At 43.2% G+C, this 23,151-nt stretch overlaps 1 protein-coding gene across 2 annotated transcripts in view; it reads left to right on the top strand.

The window, feature by feature from the left end:
* The window catches only part of STAB2 (stabilin 2), a 130,796-nt gene that overhangs the window by 20,540 nt on the left and 87,105 nt on the right, over window positions 1-23,151 (top strand). For both annotated transcript variants that reach the window (XM_074326224.1, XM_074326225.1), the window contains 13 exons: window positions 1,133-1,228; window positions 1,714-1,839; window positions 2,536-2,732; window positions 4,783-4,916; window positions 10,833-10,966; window positions 12,643-12,725; window positions 14,096-14,245; window positions 15,551-15,694; window positions 16,249-16,305; window positions 16,458-16,583; window positions 19,644-19,697; window positions 19,989-20,069; window positions 21,992-22,144. In XM_074326224.1, coding sequence (XP_074182325.1) covers window positions 1,133-1,228; window positions 1,714-1,839; window positions 2,536-2,732; window positions 4,783-4,916; window positions 10,833-10,966; window positions 12,643-12,725; window positions 14,096-14,245; window positions 15,551-15,694; window positions 16,249-16,305; window positions 16,458-16,583; window positions 19,644-19,697; window positions 19,989-20,069; window positions 21,992-22,144 — 1,535 coding nt within the window. The remainder of the gene's footprint in view (window positions 1-1,132; window positions 1,229-1,713; window positions 1,840-2,535; window positions 2,733-4,782; window positions 4,917-10,832; window positions 10,967-12,642; window positions 12,726-14,095; window positions 14,246-15,550; window positions 15,695-16,248; window positions 16,306-16,457; window positions 16,584-19,643; window positions 19,698-19,988; window positions 20,070-21,991; window positions 22,145-23,151) is intronic.

Consider the following 23,151-nt stretch of genomic DNA (forward strand, 5'->3'; position numbering starts at 1 on the left):
AGGTTAGGTGGCAAAGGAGAGTTAAGGTTGCCGATGGAATTAAGGTGGCTAATCGGTTGATTTAAAATAGAGAGATTGTCCTGGACCATCCAGGTGGGCCCAATGTAATCACAAGGGTCCTTATAAGTGGGAGAGGAAGGCAGAAGAGAGGGGACAAATAGAGATGGCAGGATGGGAAGGACTCACCTTGACATTGATGGCTTTGAAGATGGAGAAAGGGGCCATAAGCCAAGGAATGCAGGTGGCCTCTAGAAGCTGGAAAAGGCCAGAGAACAGATTCTCCTCTTGAGTCTCTAGAAGGAACACAGCCTTACTGAAACCTTCATTTTTATCCCAGTGAGACACATTTCAGACTTCTGACCTCTAGAACTATAAGATAATAAATTTGTGTTGTTGTAAGCCACTAAGTTTATGGTACTTTGTTATAGTAGCAAAAAAAACGAATGCAGTACATTTCACAGAGGGCTAGGCATAGGATGCTGGTGACCCACCCAGGCAGTAAATTCTTGCTACAAATGAGCCACACACTAAATACTAAAGAGTTGAGCATTTATTTAAAATGCTCTTCATTTCTCATTCCTGAAATCAGCTGTCACTGGGCTGAAAAGTCATCTATTTCAAGCTAGAAAATATGGCATATTCCCTGCCCTTTCAAATTTCTTTTTATACTTGCATTGCCCCATCATTTGGGAAGTAGGCTTTATTTCCATATATATACTCCTGTTACCAACAGTGATTGAGTCAGTGGCAACATTCCTCTTTAAAACGTGACAGGTGTACACATAAGGCACTAAGTTAATTCTCTCGGTGAGGTGTCCAAGGAGGAAGTAACTCGTTTGAAAGTAGAAAAAGGAACTCCAATGCACAAAACATGCCATGTATGCTTTATATACATTACCTCATGTAACTCTATAGAAATCCCATGAGGGAGGCATCATTATCCATATGTTATACATAAATAAATGGAGCCTAATAGAAAGAAAATGAAGTCAAGATTCAAGCCAGGGTCTCTCAGACCGCAAACTCTTGGTTATCCCACCTCATCATACAGAGTCTCTAAGCATTATCCTTCCAGAATCTTTAGAAGTCGGTATCAGATAATGAAAAAAAAATCCCCATTTTCTGCCTTCAGTGTGCAACTGTGTGCATGGAGTTTGCAACAGTGGAGTAGATGGCGATGGAACGTGTGAGTGCTACTCTGCCTACACTGGGCCCCACTGTGACAAGCGTGAGTACCGCTGGTTTCCTGAATGCGCACCAGACCAAACAGACATAGATGTATGCATTTCCATTGTGGTTGCATATCCTGGGGCTCTATATCAAATGTTTTGCTGGAAGAAAACCAAAAATTAAACAGAGAGAAAAATAAAGGAAAGGAGAAGAGGGATAAGAAAAGGGAGGGGAGGGAAGAGATAGTCTTGAAGATTGGCGGTCTCGGAAGGTTTGGGAGCAATGCAGTGACATGGCTACAGCTATGTTTTGGGAAGGGCAAGCTGGGGGCAGTGTGAAAGATAGAACGAAGAGGAAAACGCTGGAAAACTGGGAAACCCGTTGAGGCCACTGCAGCAAGTTAGGCACCTCGTAAGTCATGTTCCCAATTACAGTTCTCAAAGACAGAACACAGGAAACGGAGGCTCCAAGGGTGCTGTGATTCACCAAAGGTCACAAAACTAGTAAATAGGAGAGCTGGGACTCAACAATCTTCCTTTGCAGCCATCCCTGAATGTGCAGCCTTGCTCTGCCCAGAAAATTCCAGATGCTCACCTTCCAGTGAAGATGAAACAAAACTAGAATGCAAATGCCTTCCCAATTACAAAGGCGACGGCAAACACTGCGAGCGTAAGTAGAATTTAGATCCTGCTAGTTTATTAATTGAGATGTTTAGGTTACTCAACAGAAAAAAAAAAAGAACACTCAAAACCTACCTAATATGAAGGCAATGACCACTTCTTCTATGTTGTTGAATGAAATATATAAAAAGTTCTAAGTAAAATGCTCATCATGAAACTGGAGCCAGACTGCTTGGGTTCAAAGCAGTAGGTCAGAATTGCCTATTACCGACTACATGAACCTTGGACAAATTCTTTAATCTGCCTTTGCCTCCATTTTTCTATCTATCAGATGGGGATAATAATCGTACTTATTTTAGAGGATTGTAAGGATTAACTGAGTTAATGTATGAGAAATGCTTAGAACAGAACCCAGTACATACTAGAAATTCTATAAGCATCAGTGCTTTCTTTCATGCTATTTTATATTTATATTGACACATGACATGGCATAATAATATGTCAATATCATATTAGTAGTTTTAATCTCCGATGGTCATATATGGATCTGTTTGGTAGGTACAGGTGATCAGCTAGGGTAAGATGAACTGTTTCTTACTCCCTCTCTTAAAACTTTGAATGGCCTTTGTGGCTTTGATGAGCCGTGATGGGCAGTCCCTTCACAGTTCAGTTTTCCTTCTCCATCCTGAGTTTGATAATTGCCTTTTTTTTTCTTTTCTTCTTTTTTTTGTCATTGCTTCTCAAGCCATCAATCCCTGTTTACAAAATATCTGCCACCCTCATGCTCGTTGCACGTACCTGGGACCAAATCGGCACAATTGTACATGCCAAGAAGGCTACCACGGGGATGGCCAAGTGTGCCTACCAGTTGACCCCTGCCAGATTTACTTTGGAAACTGCCCTACAAAGTCTACAGTGTGCAAATACGATGGGACCGGAAAGGTGAGCTAATGATGGATGAAACTGATGCGAATAGAAGTAGGACAACCACCGAAGGTAAAAGCTGCCATAGGTACACTTTGTTTTTTGTGCCCTCCCCGTTCTCCTTTTCAATGTTCACTGTGGGCTTCCTCTCCAGACAGACCTGCTTGTGCCCAGGGCGGACCTCAGTGTGTCCTCTCCAGTCCGTCCTCTACTCTCCCACTTTCCAAGATCCCCAGTCAAAACTTCACTGTCCTACACCCTTTTCTATCCCAGTCCTATATGTTGATTGACAAAATATACATACAACTCAAATTAGTTTAACAAATTAACTGTTAACCAAGTCTTGGGTGAGGGTCACCAGCAATCTCCTAGTCTCTCTAATTTCTTTTCAAGGTAAAATAGGACTCTTAGAACCAAAACTACTCTGCCTCAAAGGGCTGAACTCTGATGAAACATCAGGCAGCACTGGCAGACTGTGGGGATCAGTGAGGACATTCTGAGGGTGAGACGCTGACCCTCTAAATCACATCATGACCTCAACTGGTTTAGTTCAGCCTGGTCAGGAGACCTTTGCTAGGAGTATAGTTGAAAGAGCATTTCCCCTAATATTTTATTCAACCATCAGATTAAGAGGTGCCTACTGCACTCATCACTGCACATCAAGTGTTCAATGGAGGAAATTCATCCACGCAGCTGTCACTGCCTGGGTGGGAGGAAAGTTTTCAAGTACCCGCTTCACCCTCAGTCACGGGACCCCAGCAGTCTAATCAGCACCCCTGGGAATGCTTTTGGCATTCCTTGCAGAGCATCCACCCACTCTTATCTGAAAGGGAAAAGAATATATCACACAAATATTGCTGCTATCAATTTCTGAAGCAGATTTGCAAGAAATTCAAAAGGCGGAACGCCTATCCTCTAAATGAGGTCCCTTATGGGCAAAATCATGTTACTCTGAACCAACATCTCAAGATCTTAGGAGTGAGGTTAAAAATATACTATGTCTCTTTAAAAATGTGTCCCAAGGCAGATTTTCAAGTCCTAGAAACATCCATTGCTCACACAGAAGGAGTGCGTTCATTATTTCCATTATTCCAGAGCAGGGTTCCTCAACCTCGGCATGGATCGTCTTTTGGACCAGATAATTCTTTGTTGTGGGAGGCTGTCCTGGGCATTGCAGGATGTTTAGCAGCATCCCTGGCCTTTAGTAGCCCTGCCTCCCTCTTCCACTGTGAATGAAAATCAAAAATATCTCCAGGTATCGCCCATTGTCCCTTGGGTTGAGACTCCCAGTTGAAAACCACTATCCTAGAGCAATACTTCCCTTCTGAACCTCAATCTCTATTCACCTGTAGATAATTTAAAACCAGGAATCCTGGTGCCAGTGAGGTCCAGGGTTAGCAAACAAGAAAACTGAAAAAATAAACTACCAACAAGGTATATGAGTTTCCAAACAGATGAGCTAAATAGACATGGTTTCCAATTCTAGACACTTTGACAAAGTTCTAGTTTAAGCCCACATTTTGAACCTACCCCAAGTTAGTTTTTACGGAAGAATAAAGATATGAATTTAAGAAGAATATCAGCTTGATTTTCTTTTAATTTTTCAATTACACTTGACTTTCAGTATCATTTAGTTGTGGGTATATAGCATAATAGTTGGACGTTTATGTAACTTACAAAGGGATCCCCCCCAACAAGTCTTGCACCCACCTGACACCATATATGATTATTACAATATTATGGACTATATTCCCTAAGCTGTACTTTACATCCCCCTGAATCCTGCCTACTTCCAACTAAGTAAGTTTAGAAATTGGTCCTTTCCCATGTGAGCCTGCAGATGAGACCCCCTACCTGGTCAACACCTCTATTGTAGCCTCAGGAGAGACCCTGAGGCAAAGCATCTTCAAACGAAGCTGTGCCCAGATTCCTGACCACAGAAACAATGAGATAATAAATGGGTTTTAAGCCAAAAACAAAAAAATAAAAAAATAAGGAGAAGAAGAAAAATGTCAGCTTCCGTGACTAACTAGAACCTTGCTTGTGTTTCTCTCCCTGTCTCCTGAAGTCTCACTGTGAGTGTAAGGAACATTACCACAATTTTGTACCTGGAGTCGGGTGCAGTGTGACCGATATCTGCGAAACTAATAACCCCTGTCACAGGAATGCAAACTGCACCACCATCGCACCAGGCCAAGCCAAGTAAGTCTTTGCCATGCCACCACCATCTTTCCAAGTGGTTCAAGAGGTGGCCAGTCAATGCTGCAAGTTCTTGAAGGGCAGGAAATATGTCTTATGCAGCCTTGCATCTACCCCCAACCCCACATAGCACAATGCAAGGAGCATAGTAGGTACTCAATGAATCTTTGTGTAATCGATGAATCATTCAATAATTGTTTCCTTTGTAATGGCCATTAGAACCATCTGAGATACTGATCTGGCTTGCTAACATGGTATTAAGTGGCCAGAGCATGGGAGAAGGAAACCACTGTCACTGGGAAAACAAAGGACGGTTACGATTGCAAGTTTGCCCTCTAATGTGTATGCCTGTTTCCTCATCTGTGAAATATTGCTTGTTAGTGGTGCAAAACAAGACCAGGGAAAGTGAATAAACACTACTGGTGTTTCCTGGACTCCAGGTTTCAAAAGAAAGGGGTTTGCTGTGAATAAAAATATTTGTGAAAATTCCTGAGGCAGAGGCAGTTCGTGTGATGGGGAGGACGTGGTATTTGGAATTTAAAGACCTGGGTTTGAGTCTGTGCCCTAGTATCTATCAGCCGCATGACCTTGGGAAAGAAACACCATCTTTCTGGCCTGTTTCTCCATGTGCAAAATAAGCACAGTGATGTCTACTTCATAAGGTTACGTGAGAGAATGGTCTGGAAACTGCTGTGCAGCTGTATTGTTATTTGTGGGTGAACTGAGACTAGAACCCAAGTCTTTTGATTCCCAGACTGAGGCTTTTATCTTGGTGCCACTTTCAGTTCTCATTGTCATTGGCACCTATGAAGGCTCTATATGGTCATTATGAGCTCAAAACCATTAAGACATTGAACCGTGTAATTATAAAACAAGTTCCTGCCATTCCAGAGCCCCCTTCTATCTTCTTTGGAGTTCATTCCTTTTATAGTTGGGTCTTGAAGGTGTGGATTTGCCCAGATCAGTTTTGTGGTCATCATGTTCTCTCTGGGCAAATAAGCACATCCGTACTCACTGTGGGTAGAATAGAAAGCGCTTGGGTGTCAGAACGTCTGGGTTCAAATCCCAGCTCTGCCACTTAAACTTTAACCTCTGAACTGAAGTTTCCTCTGTCATAAAAGGGGGAGAAGCAGGGTTGTGGTGAGGATTGCATGAGATTATATTCATCCATCTCTGAGCGGGAACTGGCACATGGAAATCGCTCCATACATGTGAGTGCACATACAAACACACCATGGCCATGAGAATAGGGACATATGCACTCAACACACGTAATACACAGGCACGTCTTCTCCTGAAACACAGATGCTGGTAATATTAACAACCAAACAAGCCAGCTTACACCATTTCCACCATCCTCTGAGAAAGCTTGAGTAGAATAAACACTTTCTTTCCTTTGTGTTTGAGAAGGTGAAGTTGAAAAATGAAACTGGAACATCAGAATAGTTGCAGGTTGCCTTAAAACTTGTGGTTAGGATGTCACTGGGCCTAACAATGGATTTAGGGATATGTGTGTCACTCACAAACCTCCCTGATCCCCCCACTACCCCACCAGAATTGACTGTCTTCAGCTGAAAAGAGGCCTAGGTGAAAGCTAAGTTACATTGATAAAATACGGGGCCATCAATAAGTTAGGTAATTTAGTTCACCCAGGAGAGTTGATTATAAGATAAAGATTTATTTTGTTTATTCCTCCTTAACATGGCAATCAGTTTACGGAGAATGTTCAAAATCACAGTGTTAGACACAGAAGACCACCCAATAAAGAAAAATGGGTTCAACTATGGGCTCTACCCTTCACCACTGGGGTGACCTTGGGCAAATCACGTAATTTTTCTGAACTACAGTTCCCTCACCTAAGTCAGGCCTGACACCGAAAATATCTCCCTAAGGAGCGCTGACACTTTAAACTCTAAGTTCCCTTTTGATTATTACTAAGGAGAACGAATAGCTTCATGTCTGGTACAACTGTGAGTGTTTACTTTGACTAGGTAGAGGTGGGATGTCAGGGGTGAGAGGGGGAAAGAAGCATTTCTCTCTTCTTGGATTCAGTTCAACTGTAAAGGCTGGAGGTGACTGAGAAGGCATATTGGAAAAGTGTGGTTTCCATTCCAACTACAAGTGGACAATAAACGACACTGAAGTCTAGAGCCTCTTAGAACACTAGTGACACTGATGCCATTCCATGTTTGTCTGAGACTTGTACAGGCTCGGGGTCCTTGCTGTGAATAATCTCCCTGGAGTCCTGTCCAAGGTGCAGAGGTGAGAGCATGGGTTTTCCCAGATAGATTAGGTTTGAATCCCCGCGTGGCCACTCCCACGTGTGTTTCCAGCAGTACAACCTTTAGACCTGGGTGACAGGGGACCCAGATGGGATGCATTTCAGAGGGCCCCATCTGGCCCTCTGCTGGCCATACCAGGGCAAGGAGTCTGAAGGACAAGCGGGCTGTGCTATCCCAGAGCCTGAGCCCCCCTTACAGACCACACCCGGGTACCCAGAACCCCATAATTCTACACCCAACAGGCTCCAAAACACTTCCAGGACATACACAGGGTCTTCCTGGGATCATTCTCCCCAAGGTATGGCCAAGAGTGGCTGTTCTCAGAGGGTGTGGAGGAGCCACCATTATCTCCATCACTCTCATGAACACACCCTTGGCTCTAGTTCTGCTGAACTCCTTCTTGGTCTTCTAATGCCGAGATGTGCCCCTGCTTAGCCATCCTTCCCTCCCCACCTCCTCTGAGTCAGGCTAACACACTGATCCTTCAGTGTTTAGCTCCAGTATCTCTACCTCTAGGATGTCACCCCTGTCCCTACCCCCCATCCCCGTCTACTCAGATGTCCCCCGCCCGGCATCCAAGGCACGCTGGAATGCTTCTATTTATCACCCTGAACTGTGATGAGTGCGTAATACAGCGGGGATAAGCACAGGTACTGCCACGTACAGGCTGTGTGATCTTGAATGAGGTACTTCGTCTCTGTGTGCCTCAGTTTCCTCATCTAAAATGGGGCTAATAACAGCACTCACCTCATCGGAATGTTGTATTAAATAAGACACCACAGGAAGGCCTCTGGAAGAATGACTGGCATAGGGACGATCCCCCTGCAATAAGAGATGCCAGCTCTTATTATCAGTACTGATCTCAATTCCTGATGAGAATGGAAGGTCCTTGGGGGCCCATGTCTTATTCAACTTATTGGAACAACTCCTGTCCCCCTTTGCCACAATGAAATGAGAGTTTGGAGGAACAAATGAATCAATGAAGGAATGAAGTGAACAAGGGAAGAAATGAAGGAAGCGACTCTTTGTTGTCGGTGCTACCCTGGGCACTGCAGTATGTTTAGTACATCTCTGACCTCTGCCCCCTAGACGCCACTAGTACCTTCATCCCAGCTGTGACAACCTCAGTGTGTCCAGATATTGCCAAATGTCCCCTGGGGGAGCAAACTTGCCCCTGGTTGAGAGCGACTGCTCTATAAAAACCCTGAAGACTCAATCAGTAAATCTGTCTGGCTGGGAAACTATGTATCCTTCTGGGATTATCTTAAATGTTACTTTCTCTTAGAACCTGTTCCATATTTCCCCAGGCAGAATTAGTCACTACCTCTTCCATGCCCCCACAGCATCCTATGCCATCTTCTCTTGTGGCACTTCGTACGGAACTTAAGTTATCTGTGTACGAACTTGTCCTGCTGTGTTCCAGCCTCTCCTCATGACTGTTGCCGTCGTCACCACTGTCTCCACCATCATCTCCATTGTTGTCATCGTCACCATCATCATATTCCAAGTACTGAGCTTTTTCTATGTGTCTGTCACTGGGCCAGCTCTTTGAATTGCATTATCTCTTCTATTGACAGCTTTAAATGTATTATTAAACTTAGTTCATAGGTAAGGAAATTTGCCTGTGATATTGCTATAAATTATATGTTGTCAGGTCCATCTCTAGCATGTGAGATGCTAAAAGGGCAAGGTGTCTGTTATTATCATCTTTATAAGCCTCTTAATTCAAGGTTCTTAGAATTAAGTAAGTACTTAGAAAATAATCAGTTCCATAGTTAGGCACTGTCCCAGGTGCTGAGATACAGTGAGGAATCGGTGGGGAATCCAGGTTCTACAAGAGCTTCCTATGTAGCAGAAAGAACACCTTAAAAGGTCATTTTGGTGGAAAGGGTTGTGATGGAGGTATCTCCAGAATGTCCCTGGCATGGGAGAGTCAGGGGGTCAGGAAGGCTGCCTAGAACAGGTCACACCTGAGCTATCATTGAGGCTGGGAGAGCAGATGGTCTGAGAAGGGACTTACGGTCTACAGAAAGAATTTAGTATCGCTGGAATTTGCAGTGCATGGCAGGAAAGAAACATAAGCAGGATCCCCCTCTGAGGGCCTTATATGCCATGCGAAGCACTTATACCTTATCCTATAGGTGAACCGACTCCTGGAGAGTTTTAAGCGCAGAGGTGCCAGACTTCCCTTTTGGAGAGACCACATTGGGGTTTGCGTGAAGGATTGATTTGAAGGGAAGAAAACTAAGGGCAGAAAGACCAGTTAGGAAATCATTGCAATAATCCAAGCAAGGGGTGATAAGACTCTGAAACGTTTGTGCAGTAAACTTGTTGAAAATACATCTATTTGCCATGGCACCATATTTCACAGCACAAGTGGACGAATGCGTGCATAATTGTTCTTTGGAATCTAAGCATGAGTTATATCTGTGGTGTGGTATGACCACAGCATCCCTGAATCTCTCTTCTCTGAGACATTCTGCCCTACCTTACATTTGGGTCCTCACTTACCTCCAGGATCCTGGTGAATGTCACCTTCCTACGCACATTACCAAGTTCAGCCAGCTGTCAATTAACCTTGGCTGGGTAGCAGTGGTGTGCTAGAGCCAAAGCTTGCTGATTGTTCAGTTTTCAGAAAATTTGCAAGCTGGTTGGCATCATGTTGGTCGTGTGAGATTGGCCAGGGTAGGAGTATGAACCATGGAAATTGGCAAATGCTGAAAATTGGGGCTCCCCACCCCACCCAGAGAGCTGGTTGTTCAACATTTGCCAGCACACCACTGCTAATACAGCTTTAACTGCGTCTTTAACTCTCTTTATCTTTTATGAAATTAAACTCTAGTATATATTCTGTGACTTTCATCGTTTATATATTTATTGTAACTCATTGACTACTTATTGTACAACTGTTACTTAAGTGCCTATTATGGACCATGCCCTGTGCTAGATCCTGGGGTTTTAACAGGGAATAAATAAACAGCGCTTATCCTCACACTTTGCTCAAATTAGATAGGGAAGCAGAGATAAATCAAATAACCACACAGCTGAAAAATCACAGCTGCCACTGGTGGTACAGAGAGGAGCTACACAGTACCAGGAGAGTCCCCAATTAGGGGGAGGCAATCTATAGTGGGGGAGTGGGAAGGGGATGGACAATCGAGGACGATTTCCCTAAGGAAGGGACAATTGAGCAGAGATCTCAGCTAAGAAGGAAGGGGAAGGGAAGAGTCTTCTAAGCAGATCAATCATTCTGAGTGGTTACTTAAGGCTGGTTTCAGCAGCTTATTCAGACTCCGGTTCTGCAGTGAGGCCCTAGAACCTGCATGTATACATAGTAAGCTCTCCAAGTGCTTCTTGGTCACACTTTGAAACATACTTAGACAAGGAGTATACAAATATATCTAGTGTTTACAGATGTGCATCATGTATTAGATACACATTTCCTGTGGGCCGACTGTATGTCAGGCACTGCACCAGGCATACTCACTCGTGTTTGTGCCTCTCCTCTCCCGGCCTTGTTCCTGGCCTACCCTGGGTATCGTTTTCCCCGTCTTTTGCCGATGAGGGAGTTGGACTGTAGGGTCTCATTGCTCAATGGCTCTAAGACCCTGAGATTATGTTTTCACCCTCTTTATAGATGCACTTGCCAGAAAGGTTATGTGGGTGATGGCTCAACATGTTATGGAAACATCATGGAGCAACTCAGAGAATTAAACACTGAACCTGGAGGAAAATGGCAAGGAAGGCTGACCTCTTTCATCTCACTCCTGGGTACGTAGCTACAGGGGCAGATTTCCACGTAAAAGGCAGCCCTCTTTCAGGAAAGGGCATCTGCAAGACATAATCATTCAAAATTTGGTGGGCAGGCTAGGCAAGTCTTGTCTGGTGGGATCAGCCCTTCTAGGGAAGAGTGATGCAGGTGGGAGGGAAAGCACAGGCAGCTGTTTCCAAGGAGACAAGCAGGACTTAGTGCCAAGAGATCCAGCAATGCAACAATTAGGAGGCAGAGAGCTGAGGACAGGGTCCTGGGGCCACCAGAGAGGAGCTGGTCTGCAACAACACTGAGATGGGGCAGCTACTAAGTGACTATGGAGACCACCCTCTTTCCCTTGCCCTGTGGGTCTTCCAGGTTTGAAACGAGGTTGGCAGGTAATACTGGAAATAGAGAATGACTAACCCCTTGAGGCAATATCTATGTTCCTCAATGGAGGAGCTGTTTGAATTCGGGGAATAGTCTTGGCTGTGTGTGACCATTTCACATGTTGTTGGATGTTTAGCTTCATTGACCCCCCCAACCACTAATTGTCTATAGTGACACATTCCCCACCAGCCCTTCAGCAAGGGTGACAGCCCAAAGCACCCGCCTACATTTCCAAATGCCCTCTAAATGTCATTACCCCACATTCCCTTAAAAATGAAATATCAAAGCTGATAGCAGCATTAGGCAAGACTTTCAATAAAACACAAGTTTGGCCAATCAACAGAAACCAAAACACAACTTGACCAATCAGCAGAAGCCTTCAAATATCAGGATTTGGAATTTCCCGGTCACTAAAAATGATTTCCCAGAAAAAGCACAGATAAAGAGGTAAATATCGTCCATGGGTCAATGCTGTGTTCTCAGCATAAAGCGTAACGGACATCCTGCATAAATGTCCTGCTCTTTCCGAGGCATCCATGCCAGCGTTACTGGCATGCCTTGGGACTCGGGGGCAATCTGCCAGGCTTCTCACAGCCTGAGAACTCTGAGAACTCTTAGAATGTCATCAAATGAGAGCAGACAGGGTGACAGAGTATCCTTTGCAGACTGGGTCCTGGAACATTTTCCTGGACTAAGTCCAGTCAACCTCTCACCTGCCCCGTTTATGAAGCGCTGGTACATATGCCCTCCTGTGTGAGAGCACAGAGCCCATTCTTGCGTCCCAGCTCCCCAGGGCCATGGAAACAGGACCAGCTGCATAACTTGCAGGGCCCCGTGCAAAATGAAAAGTCAGGGTCCTTTGGTAAAAAATAATTAAGCATCTTAAGATGGCAATAGCAGAGCATTAAACAAAGCATGGGGGCCTTTTGAGCTGGCTCTGGATGGAACAAGGGCTGGCAACATTTCAGAGAGTCAGGCCCAGGGTCAGGGACTTACTGGGTGGGTTTGTCTGAGGGTGTTGTCACGTGACCCTCACAGAACCTCTCATCCCTGGGTATCCTTGAAGCCAAGACGGCGGCTGCAGGGAAAAAACACATGGTTATGAGGAAGTTTGGGGCCTTGGCATCATGCTGCTTACACTCTTAGGCAGCTTCCCAGTTTACGGAGGGCCTGCACATGCCAGTTAGAGCAGTGATGCTCTTGAGTCAAGGGCCTAAGTGGACCCCAGGGACCATTGCCTAATTTCACTCCTCATCGGCCACTGACCCATTTGTGTTTTCTTTTTGTGTGAATTTCGACTTCCAAGACAAAGCCTATGCCTGGCCGCTAAGTAAACTGGGACCATTCACTGTGCTGTTGCCAACTGACCAGGGACTGAAAGGATTCAATGTAAGTATGTAAAATAAATCTACGGAGGGGCTAATGCAAAAAAAAAAAAAAAAAAATTAAAAAAAAAAAACACCTTAGTAGGCAGTACCTTCTTTTACCTAAAGTGGGAAACGCTGATTAAAATGAAACTTACTGATGAGAATGATAAACGTTGGATACATTTCTTTGAGTGAAATAGAACATCCTGACAGAAAGTATGCAAATTATAAGTGCACGACTCAATGAATTGTCACAAAGTGAATGTACTGTGTATTCAGCAAGCCCATTGCCAGCTTTCTTTAAGATCCCCCCTGGATCCCCCTTCCCATCATTACCTCTCAAGGGTGATTTAATCACTAAGGGTTCTTAAATAAGATTTGCATAATGCAAAACGGCTCACTTCCTACAGGAAGAATTAAACTAATGCATTCGCTAGGTGGTTTGTTTCTTTAACGTTATCATACATGGTGACAGTAATAGGGGAAAGTAGAGGACAATTGTAGTCTTCAATGTGATCAGCTGGTGTCTGAGGTAATGTTATCCAGTGGGAATGAACCTCAGCGCCTGGTGCAGGTGTAGCATCATGTTGGTATCAACGAAAAACTCAGATTTGATTTCACGTCGGTAATGGACATACTGATTTGTGTAAAATTGGTTTATCTTAATCCAGTATATTTTGTGATGATAATTTTTGTTGCATTGAATGAAAACCCAGTAAGTTCCAGACTCCCGCACCCTAATATACTACCACCATTCATCTACCTGAGATGAATCCATCATCGTCTTCAGAGGTGCCCTCACGTCTCGGCTCTTGGGGAGAACTAGTAAATATTGAATGCCTCTGGGCTAGGCACTTGGCATGTGGTCTCTTCTTTAATATCCAGATTGAATTCACACAAACATAATAAAAAATGTATCTGTGGGTGGATTGTTGGCAATACACTGACACCATGTAGATTTGGTCCGATGGATTTCAGAAATCTTAATTTTACTGTTCAAAAGCTCCATGGAGCCACTCTAACTTCATATCTCATTTCCATCTGCTTCCTGGGCTCTAGGTCATTCCTTGGTGCCTGCCACCCTCCTTGCTCCTCTTGGCCCCAGTGCTGGGCTCTCCCCGCTATGTCCAATTCCACACCTCAGCACCTTCCCATGGTTTGAGAGTATCCTCTGCATCACCTCCCACTCTCCAGACTTATAATCGCTTTAAGGCCTGGCCCAGGACAGCTGCACTCAGGGAAAGGCATCTGTATGTGAAAGAGCCCAAACCACAGGGAGGGTTTGGGCACTGCCTTTGATGTCTTTGATACTGAACAAGTGAATGCATGAAATACAAACGTCATGTTCTCCTTCAAACAGTGGAGACTGAAGAAACTGCTCTCCTTTCTTAGGTAAAAGAGCTTTTGATGGATAATGAGGCCGCTCAGTACTTCGTGAAACTCCATATAATTGCTGGGCAGATGACCACAGAAGATATGAATAACACAGACACGTTCTATACCTTGACGGGAAGGTCGGGGAAAATCTTCAGTGGTGATAAGGTAAGGGGATCTCTGATGTTCGCTCTCAGAGCCAGTGCCCACAGGGGGCGCTCTCTTTGGGTTTGCAGGTCGGGAAAGGTTACAAAGAACTTTTCTGATTCTTTGTCTGTCAAAGCACCTCCCCACACTGGAAGAAGCAGAAAGCAATACCAGAACGGGTCAGGTAGGAGAAGAGTGTGCACTGTTACGGAGAGAGGAGTTTTATAGTGTTTGATTTCTGAATTAGTTTGCCAGACAATCATCATGCAACTGCCAGCAGCAAAGAGAAACTTTGCAGCAGCCTGTTTCCTGGAAGTATCAGCACAAAGCCAGATCAGCGTTCTTCTCACAAAAGGAAATGGATGGTGTTTGTTTTAGACTGTTGGAGTTTATCCATCCTTTACAGCATAACATTCCATCTCTCCCAAGGCCATTAGTTCTGTTTTTTGTTGTTGTTGTTGTTGTTGTTTTTAAATAGAACTATCGTCTTCCCCTTTCACAAATAGCTCTTTCTGTGACTCTACTGAGCTGGCGTACATGTGATTGAGTGACGGAATGTGTGTGTGTGGGTTATGGTCTATATGGTTGCACTTCACCAAATGTCAATAGTTGATAGATTTTTTATTGAGCACTTACTCTATGCAAGGTACTAGGGTAAGTCTTTACTTATGTTATATAAGATTCACAACAACCCTGTGAAGGAGGTTTTGTCAGAGCCAGGATTCAAATGCAAGCCTTCCTGACTCCAAAACCTGAATTCTTAACCAGTGTATTGTATTGTGTGTGTGAGGATGGATGGATGGATGGATGGATGGATGGATGGATGGATGGCTTTCTTTCTCACAAGGATATGCATGCATTCATTCATCCATTCATTTAATAAATAGTTACTAAATCTGTAACTTATAGGAGTCACATGGGAAGAAGAAGGACTTCGCTTCAGTTATTCATTCAACAAATATTTTTTTATTGTGTGCCTTCTTTGTACAAGACACTAAAATAGATGATGAATTTATAGTAGATTGAATAGTTTTGCCCTTTTGGAGCTTGTAGTCTATTGTGAGACATTTATAATGCCTTATTAACATTTAGCATGTAACAGTCATCAGTAATGTTACACACTCTGTCTCAAATGATCTTAATGAAAACCCTGTGAAGTCAGCCAAACAGATACCATCATCCCCATTTTAGGTGAAGTGACTTATCCAAGATCACACAGCCAATTAATGGAAAAACCAAGGACTCAAGATTTCTGACTTCTAGTCCAGTGCTCACTCCTTTGAGGACACCACATTAATTTTATTTTATTTTTCCTTGGTGTTTTAGGACAATCAACCTAAGCTTAAACTCAATGGAAGCAAAAAGAAGGTCAAAATTATACAGGGGAACATAATTGCTTCCAACGGGCTCCTGCACATCCTCGACCGAGCCATGGCCAAGATGGCGCCCACATTTGAGAGCAACACTGAGGTGAGATATTTCAGGTGAAAGTGGTGGCAGCCCCCAATCCATCTTCCTTTGTTCCCTGGAGCATTATATCCAAGAAGAAAATGCATGCCAGCAATATGTACTTGTGCTTTATTTGTACTAGGACCCCAACCATGGGGGCGATAGGGTCATTTGTCTGTTTTCAACAGAATTCTGGATACCTCTTCAGAGAGGCATGCGGTAGGTGTAGGAAAGATCTTGATTTTGTGACGTCTTTTATAGCCACATCTGACAATTCAGTCCAGTGACCAGTGAAAATTTATCCCTTATGCTTTATGGAGGAGGGCAGTCTCACTTCAGTAAAATTTGTTCCCTCTGACCTATTTGATGGTAGCTAAAGTCCACTTCACGATGTGCAGTTCTCAATTACTGTTTTGACAACAATAAGAAATATTTGTATAATGTTGACCAGGTCTCTTTATTTCTATCCACATTTACACCTAAACTCTCTCATCAGTTTTTTTTAATGTTAGGGTATCTATTTCCTAAACCACCTTATTTTTTTACTGATTTTTAAACAAAATGTTTCTTTTCAGCAAACGATAATGACAATGCTACGACCAAGATACAGCAAGTTCAGGTCTTTGTTAGAGGTATGTCCTTTTCATGAGTTTCTGAGAACTGTTTTATGCCTAGTCCTTTGTAAAATTAGCAAGGGTGTCGATTATAAATATTTGTGTGAGGAATTACTCAAATATTTGTCTGAGATAGGTTACAAATATAAAATTTCATTTCTCAAATGCAGAAAACCAATATGGGACATGCCTTAGATGAGGATGGAGTTGGTGGATCATACACCATTTTTGTTCCAAGTGATGAAGCACTGAATAACATGAAGGATGGCATTCTCGATTACCTTCTTTCTCCAGAGGTATTATAACCTACATACTCTGACAACACCATTGTCAGCATCACTGCTTCAGTCTGTGTCTATACAGGCTTTTTCTAAACTAGATATGGCAAATAAGTAGCACATTTACCACCACCTACCTTCCCACTACCAAGGCAGACATCATTAATCAATCAGAGTACTCTGGAACTAAGCCTGGTATCCCAGTGGCTTAAATCTCCCCAGTAGAGTTCCAAGTATCTGTGACCAGCCAATCAGACTGGGCACAGAAAATAAAATCTATTTTCAAACCCAGATCTAAATGGTTGGTTTGATTTGTCTTGGCTTCTCTAATGTTTCTCAGTAGTGCAATCAATGTTTTAAGCTCTCTACAATTCTAAAACTATCTAGAAAATGAAGTCTAAACTAGGCCATTCCAGGCCAGGAATAGGTGAAATTTAAAAAGAATAAATGTTATTTTTACATACTCCAGCTTTTCCTTTCTGTTGCTTTCATCTCTCTCCACAATGACCCTCTGCTTATATACTATGAGCCTTCAATTTTCTCACATTCTCCTCTAGAAAGGATACTTTGTTTTACTCCTTCACATTAAAGTGTAAATGACTGAAACCATTTACAGTGTTTCCTCTTCCAGAAATAACAGTCTTAAAGTAAAGAGGAGGATGGCTAATTATGGAATTATGTTCATTAGAACATCAAATGGTAGAAGGGCCACAGGCTTTCTTCCAGTGTCCTGAAATCATGCTGCCATCTTGGCAACAGGGCAAACCTACCTATGACCTCACTTAAATCAGTGCTGATTATACAGAATGGTTGGGGGGAATCCAAATGTTTTTGGGGTAATGATTCCCAAATTATAATATGCTTAGGAATCACCTATGGAGCTTGTTAAGTAGGCATATTCTTGAACCTTACCCTAAGCTTTCTGACTTAATGACACTAGAATGAGACCCAGATATGGACATTTTTGGTAAGCAACAACTTTATAACTCAGCTAACCCAGGCTATACTGTTTTTGGAACCCTGGAACTTGTTGCCTGTATGGTTTAGAGGTTCACATGGATATATCCCTTCCTAGAATACTTTCAGGTATCTACAAAGATATCTTGCTTTCAGAAAACTTTGGATTAAAACATTATGCATCGAGGAGATAAATCAGAAGGTAATCTCTTACACTGCAAACAGAGGTTCAACATATTAAAGGATTTGCTACAGGCATCCATTTAAAATGCTATATCTTTACCAGTGTCTTAAAAATAGGATGTTCATATAGAGAGATGATGTAATGCAGAATTGTACACCTGAAATCTATGTAACTTGACTAACAATTGTCATCCCAATAACTTTAATTTTTTAAAAAATAGGAAGAAAAAAATAGGATGCTATTTTTAAACTATGATTCGTGCTCAAATTTTCTAAACCCTAGCTATTGCAGGAAAACTGTTAGGCCTCTCTTTAGAACTCACACTTATACCTAATAGTAAGTAAAGCTAAACAAGTAATGTTGCTCCCCTGGGAAATTATTAAGATCCTGAGATTACACGTCTTCTCTGAGTGCGTGAGCATCTAATTTGATACAGATTTTTTTTAAAAAAATAATAAAGGCGTTCTCAGATACCTAATCAGGTACACTTAGAATTACACCTAGAATTAAAACAAAACCTTTTAAACTAGAACAGAAAAAATTCAACCTCCCTGCTTTTCTGTCAAGCACCTTTACTCAGAAAGCTCTTCTCTTTCTCCTCCCTCTAACTCCTTCCAGTGGTGGCTGGAGCGGGCCCTCTCAGGCTCTTGAGAGCAGATTGCGTGTATCTCATTCAGTGAGATCACATTGGCAGCTTGAAGTCAGCCTGTGGTGACTTAGACCATATGAATTGGCCAACGCTATAAATCAGGGCTTTTCTTCATCCCATAGAAGTGATTTACCAGCACACCCCTGCTCCTGACTCTCAATCTCCTTTCTCTCAAAGGCAATGTTTTTCTTCCTGCAAAGAATATAAAACTTCAAGTCTCTGTCCTGAGTCAAAAACGATCTTTCCACTTCAATTTCTACGTGAGGAACAGAACAATCATTTCTGCCTCCTTTCCAGGTCCAGAGCCTGTGTGGGTTAAAATTTCTCAATCAATGAAGCTCCTTCTCTTTCCATCCATCTCACTCGCATCCTTCAGCTTTATCTTCAGGGAAGAACCTCAGCTGGAGACAGTCAAGTTCCCATCAACTATACCAATGAAATGGAAAATAAACTGATTTCATTAGAGGAATGGTTTCTAATTTGGATTTGGGAATGCCACGTTTCCTTGCCAGTGTATCTTTCTATTTCTCCCTGAAGCAAAATTTCAGTCCTAAAACCATCCCATCCCCTCACAAACCACAGGTACGGATTATAAGCCTCAGTTTAGAACTCCTCACTGACCTGGACAGAAATAAAAGCAAAGGGAGCAAGAGACTGACCCTTGCCAATTCATAAGTGCCTGGAAAGTAAAAATGGGACAAAGGGAGGTGAATTTACAGAGTTCAAGGTCATATTCACAATGTGATAGAAAACTCTCTCTTTCTGCCTCTGGCACCAAAAGATTGGTGGGGTTTGTTATTGCTGTTGTTATTACCTAAAACAGCTGGGAGGAAGTGAGTGTCCTCATAAGGAAAAGAATACACTACACCAAAAGTCTCTTCCACAGTAGCCCCTGGAAGCATATCCTGTCGATTTAAACTGCACTGGACTGAATTCTAACTGAACGCGGGCCCCCAGCCAGATAAGGCAGCAGGCACACACACACAGAGGCTGGTGTGATGCTGATCCGTGTCTTTGTCCCTTTCATTCTCCTGTTTCTTGTAAAAACGATCCAACACTCAATTTCTAAATTGAGGCTTTAGCAATGGGTTACCCAGTTGATAGTTTTCCCTATAAAATCAGAAGTCTGGAAGGAGTCCATACCAATCCCTTTATTTTGTAGGTGAAGCTGAGCATAGATAGAGGAGCTAAGTGACTTGCTCAAGGTCATTTGAGGAGATTCCCACAAGAGGGAATCTTGTGTTGTGTTTTCATCATTGACTAGCAAAATATTTTAATTATTTTGCAGGGATCTCGGAAGCTTCTGGAACTCGTCAGATACCACATTGTCCCATCTATCCAGGTTGGCCCCACTTTTCCTGCCTTATTTTTCCCTTGCTCTCAAAGATATCTGACCTTGTCTTAAATTCCAATATGATGGTGCTAGAAAATATGTGACAGTTGTTCTTTTTCTGCAGTTCCAGGCATACCCTTTACCACATGAAGAAATCTTCAAAGCCATGAAAACTCATGACATCAAAGCTCTCATTATTTATGTCATAATCTGGCAGACTGTTTTTTTCCAGTGAGGACTTTAAGAAAGCAGGTCTCTGGATGTTGCTCTAAACATCTCTGTCTATTGTTCTCATTGCAGCTGGACGTGGCCACCCTCATTTCGACCCCTCACATTAGAAGCATGGCCAACCAGTTCATACAGTTTAACACAACCAACAATGTAGGTGAAAATTCTACCACCGGTATTGTTCCTCACATGTATTTTTGCTCTTCTTCTGTTTATTCTTTAGGTTACCTTTCCTCTACATGAGCTCACAGGCTTTACAATTAGTTCATTCATTTGTTGTTTCTTTTGGCAAATATCTGCTAAGCATCTAACTACCTGGGTGAGAGTCTGAACTCAATGCCAAGGATGAAGCAGTGAAACAGACAGGCGTCCGGCCCAACAAGGAAAAAAAGACTTTAAACAATGAATTAGCAGCCACTTAATTATTTAAATACCATTGTAATAAGTGCCACCAAGAGGAAGTTAGGAGGGTTGTGAGAGTATGTGAGAGGAGGAATCTGAGCAAGTCCGAGGGTCCAGAGGTCCTCAGTGAGGAGGTGATGCTTTGGCCAAGATTCAAAGGATGAGTAGAGTGAACTTGGGCAGAAATGAGAGAGTTCCAAGAAGAAGGGAGAGCGTGTGCAAAGGCCAGGGGGTGGGAGGGAACAGTACTGATTTAAGAAACTCACAGAGGGAATCATTATTCAGCTAACTCCCTGGGGTTGTAATATCAGCAAAAGTCTGGCAGTGTAGAGATTCTATCTCCTGTTGATTCATTGTTGATGGTGATGATGATGACCTCTCAACAAATATCTATGAAGTGCCTACTATGTGCCAGACACCATTTCAGGTCCTGAAGTTGGACCAATGAGCAAACAGACAAAAGTCCCTGGTTGCATAGAACTTTCATCTAGTAAATAGGAGGATAGCCAATAAACAAATTAAGTAAGTAAAATATATCCTGTGTTAGAGAGTAGTAAGTGCTGAGATGAAAAACAGAAAGGGGGATAGATAGTGGGGATGGGGCTGACATTTTAGATAAAGTGCCCAAGAAATCCTCATGGAGAGGAAAACATCTGAGCAAAGTACCTGAAGGAAATGAAGGAACAAGCAGTGTGACTATCTGGAGAAAGAGCATCCCAGAGTGAGGGCACAGTACGTGCAGAGGCACAAAGCAAGGAGCGTGCCTGACCTGGTTGAGGAACAGCAAGGTCACTGTGGCTAGAACAAAGAAAGCAGAAGGGAGAGAGGTCAGAGGGAAGTTCAACACAGTAAGAGGGGGTGGGAGAGGTGTGGTCAGGTCGCACACGGCCTAAGAACTCAGAGTAAGGACATAGGCTCTTACTTGGAACAAGATGAGAAGCTATTGGAGGATTTCAAGCAGCAAAATGACACCATGAGACATACATTTTGGGAGACTAGCTAGGAAACCATTGCAATACCCCAGAGAAGAATGATAGTGACATAGACCAGGTACGTGGTAAGAAGTGGTTGAATTCTGAAGATATTTTGAAGGTGGGTTGGATGGAGGATGAAGAGAGAGGAAGCCACGGATGGCTCCTGAGGTTTTCACTTGAACACCCACAGATGGAGGTCGCCATAAATGCTGCAGGTGGAGCAGATTTGGGGGGAACGTGGAGAACTGAATTCCTCACTCATTTTTGCTCCCTCCCCTACGACATAAGCAGGAACTTGTCTGGGTTTGTTCACTGATTTGTCCTCATCGCCTAAAGCAGAGCCTAATGCAAGGTCAATACATGGATCTGAATGAAGGAATTCTTATTTCACCACAGAGACGTAAAATAATTTGCCCAAGGTCTCACAGCAAATGTATTGTAGAGGGGAATAGTTACACTTCTTCCTGAGTCTGGCACCTGCAGGGACCATTTCTGCGAGGACATCCTTGCCTGGTGTCACTCAAGAATTCATTTAACAGATTCGTCTTTCCCTGTCTGCAAAGCCCTTCCAAGAGCAATCTTCCACACTCTGAAAAGTGAAGTTGAAGGCTCTTTAGTGAGGTCGCCATCGTTCAGCTCTGCCAGGGGACCACTGGTGTTCCTGCTGTAGAGAATGAAAATGTCGTTGCTTCTTTCCAGGGACAGATTCTGGCAAATGATGTGGCAATGGAAGAAATTGAGGTCACTGCCAAAAATGGCCGAATTTACACGCTGACTGGAGTTCTCATTCCTCCCTCCATCGTCCCAATTCTGCCCCACCGATGTGATGAAACAAAGAGAGAGCTGAATCTGGTAAGGAAACTAGGAAAGTAGATAAGGGCCCCTGAACAGCCCCAGAGCAGACAACTGTCCTGCTATCACAATTCTGCAGAAGCTGACAAACAGAGGTTTACCACAAACAGGAGCCTCACCCCAACGGGGTTTCTGTCTTCACAAAGAGACCAGGCGTGAACTAAGATTCCTTTGGAGGAATTTCCACAATGATAGACGCTGCCCAGGTATATTCGTTTTCTAGGGCTGCCATAACAAACTAGGTGGCTTAAAGCAACAGACATGTATTCTGTCACATTTCTGGAGGCCGGAAGTCTGAAATCAAGGTGTCAGCAAGGCCATGCTCCCTCAGAAGGTTCTAGGGGGATACTTCCTTGCCTCTTCCAGCTTCTGGTGCCTCCTGGCAGTCCTTGGCTTATAACTGCATCACTTCAATCTCTGCCTCCATCTTTGCATGGCCTCTTCCCTGTGTGTGTCACTGTGTGTCCCCTTCTCTTCTTGTAAGGACACAAGTCATTAGATCTAATGCATCTAATCCAGTATGACCTCAGCTTAAATAATTACACCTGTGAAGACTCAATTTCCAAATAAGATCACATTCTGAGAGTTGGGAGAACATAAATTTAGGGGGCACACTATTCCACCCACTACATTTCAAGGGACTTGACGAGGGATTTAAAACAGAATTTCTTCTCAGGGGATGCTCTGGCCTAGCCAATCAACTGTCTTTCTGTGCTTCTTTTCAAATACCAAACTTTCTGGTTGTTTATGAGCATGTTGTGTACCCTCTAATGGCCTTTCCTGTTTCCATAGCAACTTTTTGGCTCAGTCGGTTTTAATCAGAGTGCCCCAGATTTCAACATTGCGGTACCTGTGATCTTTCAGTTCCATAGAAACCACATCTCTCACATCACAGTAATGATACGTCTGGTTATTGCTTTCTTATGACACTTCAATAATATTTCACTGATTGTTCTCACAGTATCTTTGGAACATGGGCATTGAACAAGTAATGATGGCCTCTTTTT

This window comes from Rhinolophus sinicus, linkage group LG02 (genome assembly GCF_036562045.2).
Source record: "Rhinolophus sinicus isolate RSC01 linkage group LG02, ASM3656204v1, whole genome shotgun sequence".
In the NCBI taxonomy this organism is placed as follows: Eukaryota; Metazoa; Chordata; class Mammalia; order Chiroptera; family Rhinolophidae; genus Rhinolophus; species Rhinolophus sinicus.